This window comes from Calypte anna, chromosome 1 (assembly GCF_003957555.1).
Source record: "Calypte anna isolate BGI_N300 chromosome 1, bCalAnn1_v1.p, whole genome shotgun sequence".
NCBI lineage: Eukaryota > Metazoa > Chordata > Aves > Apodiformes > Trochilidae > Calypte > Calypte anna.
In genome coordinates, this window is record NC_044244.1 from 194,230,465 (window position 1) to 194,244,735 (window position 14,271).

Below are 14,271 nucleotides of genomic sequence, written 5' to 3' on the forward strand. Positions count from 1 at the left end.
TGAATTTTAACATGTTGCCAGAACAGCCTCTTTTCTGCACTTTCTAAGATTTCCTGAGCTGGAAATGACATTAAAGCAGCATTTCATAGTGCATTTTAGTCATGGCCAAAGCCCAGGGAAAAATTACTTTCTAGGTTAAACCTCTTTCTGCAGCTCAATCCGTTCATGAGAAGAGACTCAAGTCTGGGTGATTAAGACCTTTCCCTGAACTCAGGATGTTCCAATGTCTTGGAAACAGCAGAGGCAGAGCCTCTCAGAGCAAAATGATAACTAAGGAGGGGATAGACCACCCCTTCCCTTCAGTGCAGAGATTTTAGAGCTGGGGTGTGTTCAGGGATGATGAGATGAAGGGCTTTAGAGCAGGATGGGGTTGACCAGTGTCTGGTGCTTCCAGCAAGCCCTCCTGATTGTCCCCCAGCAGGCCAAGGCAGTGGTGGCCCGTTCCCACAGCACCGACTCCGAGGACAACTACGTCCCCATGAACCCCGGCTCCTCCCCCCTGATCCATGCTGAGAAAGCCAACGACAACGCCCAAAATCTCTACATCCCCATGAGCCCTGGGCCACATCACTTTGACCTGGTGGGGTTGTCCTCAGCCACCCTGCCTGTCCACAAAGGAGGAGCCATGGCACAGTGCCACAGGAGGCTGAGTGAAATCCAACCCCCACCAGTCAACCGCAACCTCAAACCTGACCGGAAAGGTAAGAGGGTTAAAATGTTTTCAGGTCCCCTTTTTTTCAGGTTTCTCTTCTTTGTAATATTTTGGTCTACGTCTGTCATCTTCTACACACTCAGGAGGGTTGTACCTGAGGAGTGATTTGTGATTCTCCCCCTCTGTTCCACTCTGGTGAGAGCTCACCTGCAGTGCTGGGTCCAGCTCTGGGATTCCTGAGCTGACATGGACATTGAGCTGTGATTCTAGGATAGAATAGTTTGAGATGGAAGGGACCTTGAAAGGGGTTCAGACTAGAATAACTTTAAAGGTAATCTGGTCTGACCTTCCTAATCCTCTCCATCCTCTTTCAGGATGCAAATTGGTTTTGAACAGCCTATCTAAAAAAGAATCATAGAATCATAGAATTGGCTGGGTTGGAAGGGACCTCAGAGATCATCGAGTCCAACCCTTGATCCCCTACTGCTGCAGTTACTAGGCCATGGCACTGAGTGCCACATCCAGTCTCTTTTTAAATATCTCCAGGAATGGAGAATCCACCCCTTCCCTGGGCAGCCCATTCCAATGGCTGATCACTCTCTCGGTAAAGAAATTCTTTCAATGTCCAACCTAATCTCAAACCCTTCCTGGCCTTTGCAGGTGATGCTTGTCACAGGCAGGATCCCACCTGCTTTGCCCTCACCCCAAAATCTGTTGTACTGAGATGTATCAATTTTTTCCTGATGTTCCCTACTGACTGGTTCTGGGCAGTTCTTCCCTCATGGCTTTGCCTACATCCTCCAGATCCCTCCCCAAACCATTGCCTGACAGTTTGTCAAGGAGATGCTGAGGACATCTCCCGTTATTCAGGTGTTAACACCTAACACCATCAACATGCTAGGTGAGGACTGCTCTTCTGTTCCACCTAATGAACCATCCAAGACGAGAAGAGTTTTCATGTTACCCTCCAGATGTCCTTTTCCATTCCCTATGGGGAAATGCTCTGGGTGGAGGCAGCTCAGGGCTGGCAGAGTCTGGTCTGGTCCCAATCTAATGGTTTATCACAGCTCCCCAGTGAATGGGTTTATTATAATACTTCTGGGTTTAGACATTTCCAGCAGATCTCCATTCCCTGAGAGGCACATTTCCCATTTTGGTGACCAATACACTTTTAAGATGTGGGTCAGAGAGAGAATTTAATCCTTTCCCCCAGCCCTGGAATAAATGAGTCCAGAGATTTTATTTGGGGGTATTTACCATCAGCAAGAAGGGCTGGAGAAGCTGATTAGCAGAATGGGAAGCAGCCAACAAGTTGTTGTTGGGGACCTTCTCATGGATGCTGAATTGGAGGAATGTACTGCCTCTGAAGAAAAGATTTTTCCCTCCCCAGCAAAGCCATCACCGCTGGACCTGAGGAACAACACTGTCATTGATGAGCTTCCCTTCAAATCTCCAGTCACCAAATCCTGGTCCAGGCCAACGTGAGTAACACTTGGGGTATGAATTTTTGCTTTGCTCCAGCAGCAGCTCTCTGGTCTCGTTCTCCTCACTGGTGTCCACATGTAGCCAGGCTGTCACCTCTGCCATGGACTAAACACCTCTGGCTGAGTGTCAGCTGCCCTTCTGCCTCCACTCACTGAAGGGGTGTCAGGCTTTAACACTTGCCCAGCAATTAAACCAATTAACAGCTGCTCTCTATTAATCCCCCCTCTCCTCCCAGATAAAGAAAGGAGAGAGAATAAGGGAGAGAGACTGATGGGTTGGAAACTGAACTACACAGCTTTAACGAAATAGTAATGATAAATATGAAAAATTACTAAATCTATACAAATATACAGGAAAATTGGTCCCACGTTCCTCCTCCCTTCCCCCCAGTAACTCTCACGTCACCACCAAGGCTGCAGGGCAGCCCTGGGAAAGTCCAGGCTGGAATCCTGGAGTCAGCAGCAGTTGGGAGCTGGAGGCAGGAACACACAGATTCAGGCTGGGATGGATCAGGAGCACAGGCAGAGGAAGGGATGGGATCCTCCCAGGATGCCCAACCAAACAGGGACAGGGCAAGAAGGGGAAGCAGGAAGGGGTTTGACCCTGGTGATCCCTCCAATTTATCCTGAGGATGAGGTGGATGGGATGGAATCCTCTGTTTGGTCAATTCTGGCTTCTCTCTTGTCCCTTCCTCTCCAAAGGAGGGCTGCAGGTGGGACCTTTTTACTCCTTCTGGAGGGCAAAATGTTCCTCAGAGCTGAGCAGTGTCCCTGGTTCTGCACCCCAGGCTCTGGCTGTAACTATAAACATCAAGTGTTATCAGTCCCAGCAGCAGCCACTGCCTGAGAAACTTGCTGTTCATTTCAGCAGTGCAGCTGCTTACAAGAGACTGAGCTGAAAGTAAAATACAAAACAGAAAATCACCTTTATCCTGGCCCAAACCAGGACAATGAGTTTCTCCTGACCCACCATATCTTTCTCTTGAAGGGACACATTTCTTATGGCCCATCTTGAATCAAGGTAGGAGTGGGCCCAGACTTTGGAAGCAGAAGTTATTTTCCCCAAAATCTGGATGATCCTTTCAGCCTCAATGATTTTCCCTGTCAAATTTAGAATCAGGGACTGCAGGGATGGATCATGCCATGCAAACACCTGCACTGGGATGAAAATCCACCTTGCCCAACAACCCACCCCCATCAGGGACCAGCAGGAGCTGTCTGGGAAGAAGGGCATTTATGAAGCAATTCTTTCCTAAAATATCCTAACACATTTTGGTGATTTGGGGCTCAGGGCTTTGTTTGTCACACCATGGCCAGACTTAGGATCAGGTGCTCTCAAAGCAGCAGTGTTTCTCTCATGGACCCCTCACGAGCTTTATCAAGTGTTGTAAGATCATCACATCCCAGGATGAGGATTTCACATTGAAGTCCACCATGTGGCCAAGCAGCTAATAAAGATGCCCTGAAGACATTTCCTGCTTTAGGGATCTGACAACTCCTGGGTAGCTGTGGCTCTGACATAAGGACCTGTGGTACATAGTGACTTGTGAGCCACCTCAGCCACACTGGAGGCACAATTTGACTCCCAGTTCTTCCCCCAAAACCCTTGGATGTAGCCTCAAAGTGTGGGGTGAGACTTGCAGGGTCTGACTGAGCTGTGCTGTCATTACCTTGAAAGCAAAGCCTTGCCTGAAGAAAGTCTGCAAAATGAAACCAAAGCACTTCAGACCAAAGTCAGACAGCCAAAAATAACAGGATTCACATGATTCCAGTTCTGGTGCTAATTTGTTGTCCAATGAAAGGCAGAAGCAAAGCTTGGCTGCTGAGGCTCCTCTAATAAATTGGATTGTGTGGAGACTGACTGCAGGGCACGAGCTGAAATCACTGCACAAGGGAACAGGGAGTGGGGTTTGATTGACAAGACATCTGACCCCGGAGAAGCTAATGGATTTTTCCCTTATCTGCTAATCATATGACCCTGCCTTCCCTGCAAAGCAACAAATAGCTTTTTAAGACATGAGCTTTAATGCCAGATACTGATTCTATTATGTTATTCTGTATAATTAGATTTGGCCAATTGAAAGCAAGACGATGCCTCAGAGATTTGGTTTTCCAGCAAAAAAAAAAATTTGGATAGAGCCCTGCAAGGCAAACAAATCCTGGAGCTGTGGTGAGGCTGGAGGTGAGAAGTTCCAGCAAGGGTGGCCCTGCATCCTCCACAGTGAAATATTTCCTGTGAGATAAAACAGTTCATGGAGCCTGATTTAGGAGGCTGATAGCAGGAGAATTACAAGTATATAGCAAGCAAGCTGTTATTAAAAATCCTAGAAAGACAAATATTAGAAGACCAAACCCAGTGATTTCTGACCCATGAGAAGGTCAGATAGGAGAACCTCAGTGCCTCCACCTCTTCTTCATGCTCAGTCCCCAGATGTTTGGAAGCATCAGGAGATGTCTGAAGGTGTCAGGTGTTGCCTTCTCCCATCCCTTCCCAACTCTGGCCAAGCAGCACCTGCAACCATCATTAACACATTGACTTTTGTCCCTACAGCCAGACCTTCAACCCCAGCTCCTTGCAATACTGTCGTCCTGTCTCCTCCCAGAGCATCACCAGCACTGACTCTGGAGACAGTGAGGAGAACTACGTGGCAATGGTAAGGGCCCCACAGCAAAGATCTCTGGTCCTGGCAGGACATTTACCTTCCACAGCTCTGCAAACACATTCCTAGCTCATGACATGGAATTGCAAACGTGATGTGCATCCTTACATGCATCCCTAGGGGCACAACACCACGTTGCAACAGTGACTTTTGTTCCTATTAGGACACATCCCATTGGGGTTTTCACTGGATGTGAGAGTAGAAATGGCTATCACCTATTTTACCAGGAATTAAGAGAGGATAAAAATGTCTGTGGGCTGTCAGGGTTTATTTTCCTAAATTAAGTTGATTTTTTTTTTCCTGAGTTTCGTTGTTTTATTTTTTTCCCCTAACATCAGCTTCTGACATCATGTTTTTGTGCAGGGCAGGGGCTATCAGAGCAGCAGTAGGGAGGGGCTCTGCTTCCAGGGAGGGGTTTTTGTCTGTCTTCATGGAGCTGCTGACTTGAAGCATAGTTTTGAGGCTGTGTAACTAGGAGGGTAGAGGAAATCTGTGCTCTGTGTAGAGTGGTGGTGGTTAGTGAAGATCCCAGAGCTGCTCCAGCCTTGATGAGGTATAGCTCCTGGGAAATCTGATGTTAGGAATGTGAATAAAATCAGCAGAGAGGCAGCAGAACTGCTCCAATACATCAGGAGTATGAGCTTGAAATGTTTGTTAGCACATTAAACAATAGAACACTGAGGCATTGTGTTACCAGATTTGTGTTAATTCCTTTTTTTTTTTTTTCCTCCTTCCCATTTTAATCCTTATTATTTCTCCTGTCTCTTCCCTGCATTAGCAAAACCCCATTTCTGCTTCTCCTGTTCCTAGTGGCACCAACAGCCCAGCACCTAAAAAAAGTTTGGGGAGTGTGGATTATCTGGCCCTGGACTTCCAGCCAAGCTCCCCAGGGCCACACAGAAAGGTGAGGGGGAAATTTAATAAACTTCTGATTAAAAGTCATGCATTTTTAAAGGGGTTTTATGTGCATAGGCAATGGGATTGTCTAAAGTGGCACACTAACCTCAGAGGCATGAGTTTCCCAGCAGATCTGCTGCTGTAGTTATTCTAGGTCAGACTTGGTCTCCATTGCATGTCTGAAGCCTTGCTGGAAGTGTTACCAGAACCATGGATGTGCAGGGGTTCAGGGATGCTGGTCAGACCAGAAATCCATCTGGAGACTGTATATTCAGGGATAATCCCAAGAAGCTTTCTCCAAATAGTTTCTCCAATAGTTTCTCCAAAACCAGACTTGGGTTTTTCCAGCTGAGACACTTTCAGGAGCTCACTCAGAAAATGCTGGGCACCTGTCCTCTGCCTGTCAGATGCTTTTAAAGGGTGCCATTTGGGCATGCCAAGCACAGATTGCTTTCAAGAGGTGATGTTGATGCTTAAAAGACCATTTATGTTGAGATGATCAGGCTATTGTCCAGTGAGAAAGAGCTGTGGGGAGGAGATGGGTCAGGAATGGGATGCCCCTACCCACTGACATGTGGAAATGTGGAGGGAGAAGTTCCTAAAGACCTGGATGTTGATTACTTCTTAAATGGGGGAAACAAACACCATCTTAGAGTGAGTCATGGGAAAATGGGGCAAGGGAGGACCTCAGAGCATCCCCACATCCAAAGGAATCCATCTCTCCAGAGGTGAGAGGTAAGGATTAAAAGCCTCAGATGATGCAGACCTCACAACCTCCCCAGCAAGGCCACACACCAAGATAAGGAGGGTACCCAGAGGTGATGGAATGGGCTGGGGGGGTCCCTAAGGCAGATCTTCCTGGGTGCCACCCAGAGCAAACTGGGAAGGTGAAGGGGAGACTGGGTCAAGCAAAGCAGCACCTGAGTGAGGGGATGGGAAGGACAAGGTATTGTATAAAGCTTTGTGGGAACCACTTGTGGGCTGACCTTGAGTTTCTCAACCACCACCTTGTTTCCTAGGCAAAGCATCCCACTGATGGGGTCAATTTATCCTCCATCATTTCTTTCTGCCTAGCAGTATTTCTGTAGCTATTGCCAATTTGCATTCTACCCAAACTGGAAAGGGTGATTTTTAGACCATTAAAAACCATCATCTGCCTCCAGTTGCAAGCAGCTGGAGGTCCTCTGAAAGACCTGCAGAGGCAGACAGGTTTCCAGGAGTCAAGAAAGTACAGGAAATAGGATGTCCTTGTCCCTCATCAGGTCTCCTTGGTGAACCTGCAGACATGCCTGTTTTGGGGATGAAAAATAGAATCAGCACAGCTAAGAGGGATGGAGCTGGGATTGAGTGAAGCTGGAAGAGTTCTAGAGCTCTTTGCAAGAAAACAAGCAAGGTGCAACACTGAATTTGCAATATCAGCAGTTAGATGACATATTTGCAACCAAACATTCCTCTCCCAGAGCTGGGGTGAAGGCAGAGCCCCGGGTGCTGCTCCTACTCTCCCATTGCAGCCCAGTCTCATGCAAGCAAGATACAGAGCAGACTGAAACCTTTCACCCAAGAACCTTCTTGAAGTTAGAGGGGGGGTGATGAGCTATGGAAGCAGGGGAGGTGGTGGTGAACTGTGGGAAGGAGTGAGCTGGAAGAGCAGGGAGCTGATGAGTGACCAGGCAGTGGCCTTGTTTCTCCTCCCTGCAGCCCTCCACCTCGTCGGTCGCCTCGGATGAGAAGGTTGATTATGTGCAAGTGGACAAGGAGAAGACCCAAGCCCTGCAGAGCACCATGCAGGAGTGGACTGATGTACGGCAGTCCTCAGAGCCAGCCAAGGCCACCAAGCAGTAGTGCCTGGCAGTGAAACAGGAAAATGTCCCAGCAGTTGTCCCCAGCTGGGGTCCAGCGGGCTGCCAGCCCCACTTGGGTTGGATTTCTATGACTTGTCTGAGGAGTGGAGGGGGTCTTCATCTTTTTTTTTTTTTTAATTTTAAGAAAAAAAAAAAACACCATTTTTCAGGGGAAGACTTGGCAGATACTGTTTGCCAGTGATAAAGACCAGCTATGTTTGGTGGCTAGGACTGTGCTTTATCTGCTGGATGCACTATCCAGGAACTTCAACTTAGCAATACCAGTTTTCACCCTCCACATCTTTTGCTTACAGCTATTAAAGCTATCTCATATGTGCTAACACTTCATCATCTTTCCCAACTTTTTCCATACCATAGCCCCAGACTGTGCCATGCAGGTTTGCAATGTGTCTCATAGGACATCGTCCCCAGCTCTGATCCCCCACTCCTTACACTTGCCCACTTCTCTGCCTCCTCCCAATCCCAAAGCTGAGCAAAAACCATTCCTCGTGAAATCATTTTCATTGTCCCATTGTTTGTAAATAATATGTTCAAAATCTCTGAGGGCTATTCTCCTCCTGGTGGGACAGCCACCATGTGTTTTGTTGTGGTTGTTGAGCTTCAGGAGCCTGAAAAGCATCTAGGATGTCCCATTAAGCTGACTCTGAAGCCCAGGACATGCTCCATACATATATGCTGGCACATGGTCACACACAGACACATGCATGTGTGAAATATTAAAGTCTGTTGAGGTATCTTCTGCTATTCGTGCTCCCCAGGATGTCTCAAAGCCAATGGGCTGAAATGATTGGCTTTGGAGGGCAGAATTTAAGCCCTGACCCATGGCCTATCCAACACATGGATGACCATTTGCCTGTGAATCTGGCCCTAAGAACCAAAATCTGCCCTTTGTGGCACCAAAAGAAGCCCATGAAGTAAGAGTCCTGCATCCATGGCCATCATGGGAAGCCCTGTGGTTGAGTATGAAGAGCACAGGGAGGTTTTGGAGATCCTGTGTATCTGGACTGGCATGAGGATGAGTGACAAGTAGGGAGTGGGAGGCTGTGATGAGGACTGGGAGAAGGCAGATGCTGGACTGCAGAAGTTGGTTTTGGGTGAGGAGGTTGAGAGGGGTGAATCTTGGGGGAAAAGAGAAGAGTAATTGAAATGTTGGTCAATGGTGAGGTCTTAGACTTGGGAAGGGGCTGGTCAGGAGAGTCAGGGTGAGGTGTTTCAGTGTTACTTTTAATGGAGCATTATGGTTGGTTTGTGGTGGGTGCAAAAAGGCTGGACTAGATAATTTTTTCCCCATCTTCTTCAATGTTTCTTCAGCCCAGAATGGGGCTTATTGATTTTTATGACCCAAGGCTCTAATTCTGAATGGGAATCTGCTATTGCCCTTTGCCAGCATCCTTCACACATCCAGGTTTGGGGATCTCTCCCCAGGCAGCTGCTGGGTGCAAAGAGCTGAGAAGAAAGAGACAGTTTATTGCAGAGATAATAATTCATGATCTCATGAAAACAGGAAGGACTAAATGATTGCCACGGAGCAGGCTGATTGCCAGGCACCAAGTGCTGACACAAATAAACAGGCCAACTGCACTCCAAGAGCCAAATGAAGGAGACATTAGAAAGATTAGGTAATAATGTTTGTAGAATAGCTGGAGCTACTCTTTCTGCAAGCTGAGGCCCTCCTAACAGGCTCTTATGTTCCACCACCACCACCAAGCTGTATGGATGACTGATGCTTAAGCATTAGCATGTTTTTTTTATTATTTTGGTCTGAGTTTGGGAAGGGCCAGAGGTGACCCACATGAGGGTAGGATACCAGTTCCTTAAGGGATGCCTGCTGGTAAAATGGGTTTTGAACTTCCAGCACCAGTTTATATTTTCTTCTCCTGTGCCACAAAAGGGAAGGATATTAATGGAAAAGCTCTGATGACCCTTTCCAAGACATTGAAGTGTTGGCCTTTCACAGGAATGCTTAAATTGAGTTTTCTTCTCCATCTGGGAGGTGAGGAGCTCAACAAGTCCCAAAAGTATCCTCAAGGTGGGTAGGTGAGGTGGGGGGCAGCAGCAGGAGCCATTTCTGATGGTGCAGTGGCTTGAGAGCCAACATGATGAGTTGGGATGCATTTGCTGAGCAAGCACCCTGTGCTTCTGCCCTGGGACAAGGTGCATCCAGTGTCCACTCCCATACTTAATCCAAAGCATTAATTAAGACTGGAATAGTGATACTGGAGACATTAGTTGGTTTTCCCAACATCCAACAGAGGTCTGTATGTGTCCCCAGGGCAGGCACTGTCCTGGCATAGCTTTTGTCCCTGGCTCATCCCCCCTGTTTTGATCATTTTGTTTTCATGGACTTCATCAGTAACTTTGCATTTGTCAGGCCAAGGACCAAAACAGCCCCAGAGTTGCTCTTTTGCAGCTGCTAATTTCTGGTCTCTGCTTTTCAGTGAGGCCTATGTTTTTCCAGAAACAGAGACATTCTTCCATTTTTTCCCCAGTTAAGCATCAACCCAATGACCTTTCCAAACTAGGTAGTGGCCCATGTACTCCGTGCATTGCTGTGTAGAGATGATTGTAGCAACTCCTCCTGAAAACAGTTAAGTAATCAATGGCTGCAGTGGAAAGAGTCATTCCTGGTGGTTGCCAAGCTGATTACAGCAGTCCCTGATGATTAATGTTTGTGCAGTATTTAGTCTTAAAACATATTGAAAAGCAGCTGGTTTAATTACACAGGCTGCCAAGAACTTTGTCCTGGAGGCACTGAGTTTATCACATCCACTCTATACTTGGATGAACAAGTATGACTGAGTCTTTTGTTAGAAATAGGTATTTTAGGAAGCTGAGGGCATTGCAAATGATTAATTTTAATTGAAATTAAAGTGGCTTGAGACTTCATGTCAGAAGGTTTTCTAGCTCCATGGTCCCATTTAAGAAAAGGGATGATGCTTGCATATACATGTGTGTGCTCATGGAGAAGGGTTGCCTGTGGGACAAGCATCATGACCTCAACCTTTGGTTTTGTGATGTACCAGGGTCATGGCTCAGAAGTCTCCCTGAGCTTTAAAATGATTCAGATGGTGGTTTTAAAGGGAGAAGTGTCCCAAAGTGTGCATGCCTTGCTCTGAGCGTGCAACTGCTGCTCACGGTTCCTCCATGTGGTGAGATGCATGGGCTGCCTTGGAGATGATTTGCTCTGAAATGACATTTGAATGTGTGATGGGAAATACATTTCCAGCTCTAAAAGGATGCCAGGCTTAGGCATAGTCTCAAGTTAGAGAAAGAAAATATGTGTGGGTGCAGATTGTGCCAGGGCAAAGCTGAGTGTCTGGCAGATAGGGACAAATCTGGAGCTGGTACCAAAGGCAGACGAAGTTTGGATATCTAAAGATTGGACTCAGGGCCACCAGCCACTGACAAGGGTTATTTATGGGGGAACATGATGTTGGGAAAAGAGAAGGTAGGAGAGTTTGCCAACAAGATTTGAGTCTTAGTCCTCAGGATGTGCTCATTTAGCATGAGACTTATGGGTTGTGGAGTGGGGTTTTGCTCAGTAAAAGCCATGCACTGATGGAACAGTGTGGCATTCACAAGTTGCCCTTGCTGAGACAAACTTTATTTATCTGAGGGTCCTATTTATACTCTTAGCCATTCCCCAGGGTCTGCCCGCAAAACCCTCCCAGGTTCCTCCTACCAAGGTCCAGTATTTTTCCTTTTTTTTTCCAGCAATTTCCCACCCTTCCTTCAAGGTAACTTCATTAGCACATTCCTTTCTAATCACCCACATTAACTTTGCCACCTCCCACAGAACAGGAGCTTCCAGCACTCTGGGGATTTACCAAGGGCACTTCAATCTCCAGGGACTCATCCCACCTGGTGACAAGATCCCATGGTGATGCTCTGGCCTTCAGGAAATTCACCCAGCTCTGAGCTGGGCAGGAAAAGCCCTACTGGAAGTGTGGTAGAAACCTGGGCATGGAGCAGGAGTTCCATGGCTTCATGGTGTTGTCCTGTGAGATGCCACCTCTGTCCTTAGAACTTTGCAAGATCAGGCTAGGTCAACCCATAGCTGACCCTGCTTGGAGCAGGGATAGGAAAAGGGGCAAAGGTATTGCCTAGAGACCTATAGCAAGAGACTAGGGCCTCTTCTCTGGCCATGAAGCCAAGTGGCAAGGTACAGCTCAACCCCTAAGGCCATACAACCTATGATGGGGCCATCCCCTTGAGAGGGCTGTCTGGCCTAGACCCAGACATCCAGGACACAGACACACAGTCTGAGCAATTGGGGGACAGCTTGAACCTCTACATTTTTAAATACAGGCACCCAAAGCTCTCTTTAGCCCCTACACCCTGGTGTTTCAGTCTCTTGAGTGGCCACCCATTGAACATGGCTCCTTGGAAGGGGTAGAGCCATGCCCAGGTCTCATGTAGTGGTGGACTTTGGTAGGAAGATGTTTAAATAGCTCCTGATCTTGGACTAGGAGGTGAATAAGAGGATGGTTTTCTCAAGTCATTCTTGCTATGAGTCGATGTGTTCCCACCTGGTGATGTTGCTATTCCATGTAAAACTGGCACTCAGCCACACTGTGTGTCCCATTTGAGGGATGTGAGTGGATGAAATGGGTGCAGTGGAGCTGTGCCTGTGAAGAAATCCTACTTGTAATGGGAAGGGTGAAGAGCCCAACCCCAGCCAGAGGACACACATGGCCACCAAAGAGCCATCAAGAAAATCAGAGGGATCAATGCAGCAAAAAATCACCAAGACCAATAAACCATCTTAGGGCCCCTGGGAGGTCCATGTAATTCTTTCTCCAGAAAGCACCAACCTGCCCACGTGTGGATGGTGATCTTGCCAATGTTTATGAGGCTCTTGCAGGTAGACATGTGCACCCCTTGGTCAGGATTTCTCCTTGGTTTGGAGCAGTTCATCACTCCACCAGCTTGTCCTTGATGGCTCATCCTTGGAGTCACAATTTTATCTCTTTGTTTGGAACTCTTCAGGTTGTACTGTTAATTAGGTTGTTACTTGAGTGGATGTTCTTGAGAGAAGTTGATATGTAGCAAGGTGTCACCTAACAGCTCTCCCACTGCTCCCATGGTCAGCCAGTCCTGGCACATGACATCCACATTTTAACACCAGCCAGCAACATCTTCCATAGAAGTTGGGCCACCTGGTTCCATCTCTTGAGCTAAAAGAGCTTCTCAATGGGCTTGCTTCCAACCAACAGGCTCTTAATTTGCCCGTTGCTAACATAAAATGGGTTCATTTGTGGGCTGGTGGGTTGACTGTATAGGATAGGATTGCCCCAAGACCAGGAGATAAGAAACCATCATTTTTATTGTCGTTCTTTGGGTGACACCACACTTTATCTTCAGGGGTTCATTTGAACTCTGGATCCTGCTTTTTCTCCAGCTTGTAAACTGAGGGGGTTTTTGTCTTTATTTTCCCACCTCACAGGTGCATCCTGAGGTGTAATTAATTGATACCTAATAATGCAAAGAGCTGTTTTTACCCCTTTTCCATGCCCAGCATCACACACAACACTGCACATCCCACTCTGCTAAACTCATTAAAAACCCCTCACCCTTCTTGACCAAGATGGAAAAAAAACTTGGCAGGACCTTTTCCTGAGCAAGGTGGGTGGGGAAAAAAAACATTTGCACAGTTTGAGCATTCTGCTGCCACATCAACCCTGAAATTGCCACTTCTTGCTTGAGAGCCCTTTGGATGTGGTGGCTGAAGCAAGTCATGGAGAGGGGAGGGGAGCAGGACCCTGGGCTCCACTGGGAGCCAACCAGGGAATCCCATAGGGTTAGGACCAAACCTTTAGAGTAGTTATGTCCCACTCATCCCAGCCTTTGGCAAAGTCAAAGGGTCCCCAGTGACTCTGGGAACTGGTGGATGGGGACAACAGGGGCAGTTTTTTCCTTTCATTTCTTAACCTGCTGTGAGGTTGAAGCCGTGGCGTCGGCAGCCAATTTGAGGGGAAGTTTTGTGTGTTCCAGAGCCTATGACTGTTCTTAAAAGAGGAGTTTTTTTAATTTTTTTTTTTGTTTTCCATTTGTAGAAGGAAGGACGAGTAATCTGTGGCAAACTGTACAGTATGTGTCTTCTTGTGGTGTTACTGTTTGAATGGTTATTAAGTTTTCAAATCACTGTGGACAGCTAATCACTTAAGTTATTAATTTATTCTTTGGGGTTTTGTTATTTGTTTGTTTTTTTTTTTCTAAGTAATTTGAAACAATTATTTATCCTGTAAATCGGTCTTGAGTGAAGTTTAGGTAATACCTTTTTTGCTGTTAATAAACATGGTACATGCCTGACGTGAAGGTGATCTCATTTTTAAGTACTGTATATGCAACGTAAAATCAACGGGATAATAAAAGTATGAAAATAAAAAGACATCTCTTACTGGTGACTCCCAGTGTGGATTTGGAGTGAGGAGAAACAGGAGGAAATAATGTCTGGACTGAGATGAGTTATGCAGCACCTTTGAAGCTTTGAGAGCATCTTCCCAGCTTGTCATCAGGCAGCTGCTACAGCTTCAGGTGTCCTTTCTGTGCCATGAGGGCCTTCAGTTAGGGTTTTTCCTCATCCCAGAACCCAAACTGTGTGTTTTCAGCTGCTAATTTTATACAATATATCTGCTCCAGGGATACACTTTGCTGTGTGCAGGGTGAGGACAAATGCTGCTTTCCTCACCCATCAGCAGCCCTACCTCAGGACA

The 14,271-nt window shown here is 46.9% G+C and overlaps 1 protein-coding gene across 1 annotated transcript in view; it reads left to right on the plus strand.

The window, feature by feature from the left end:
• Nucleotides 1-13,890, plus strand: part of GAB2 (GRB2 associated binding protein 2) — a 103,390-nt gene extending 89,500 nt beyond the window's left edge. Inside the window, 5 exon segments of the mRNA XM_030459345.1 lie at nucleotides 419-701; nucleotides 2,043-2,133; nucleotides 4,688-4,790; nucleotides 5,575-5,700; nucleotides 7,392-13,890. Coding sequence (XP_030315205.1) covers nucleotides 419-701; nucleotides 2,043-2,133; nucleotides 4,688-4,790; nucleotides 5,575-5,700; nucleotides 7,392-7,535 — 747 coding nt within the window. The 3' untranslated portion in view covers nucleotides 7,536-13,890.
• The last annotated feature ends 381 nt before the right edge of the window (nucleotides 13,891-14,271 follow it).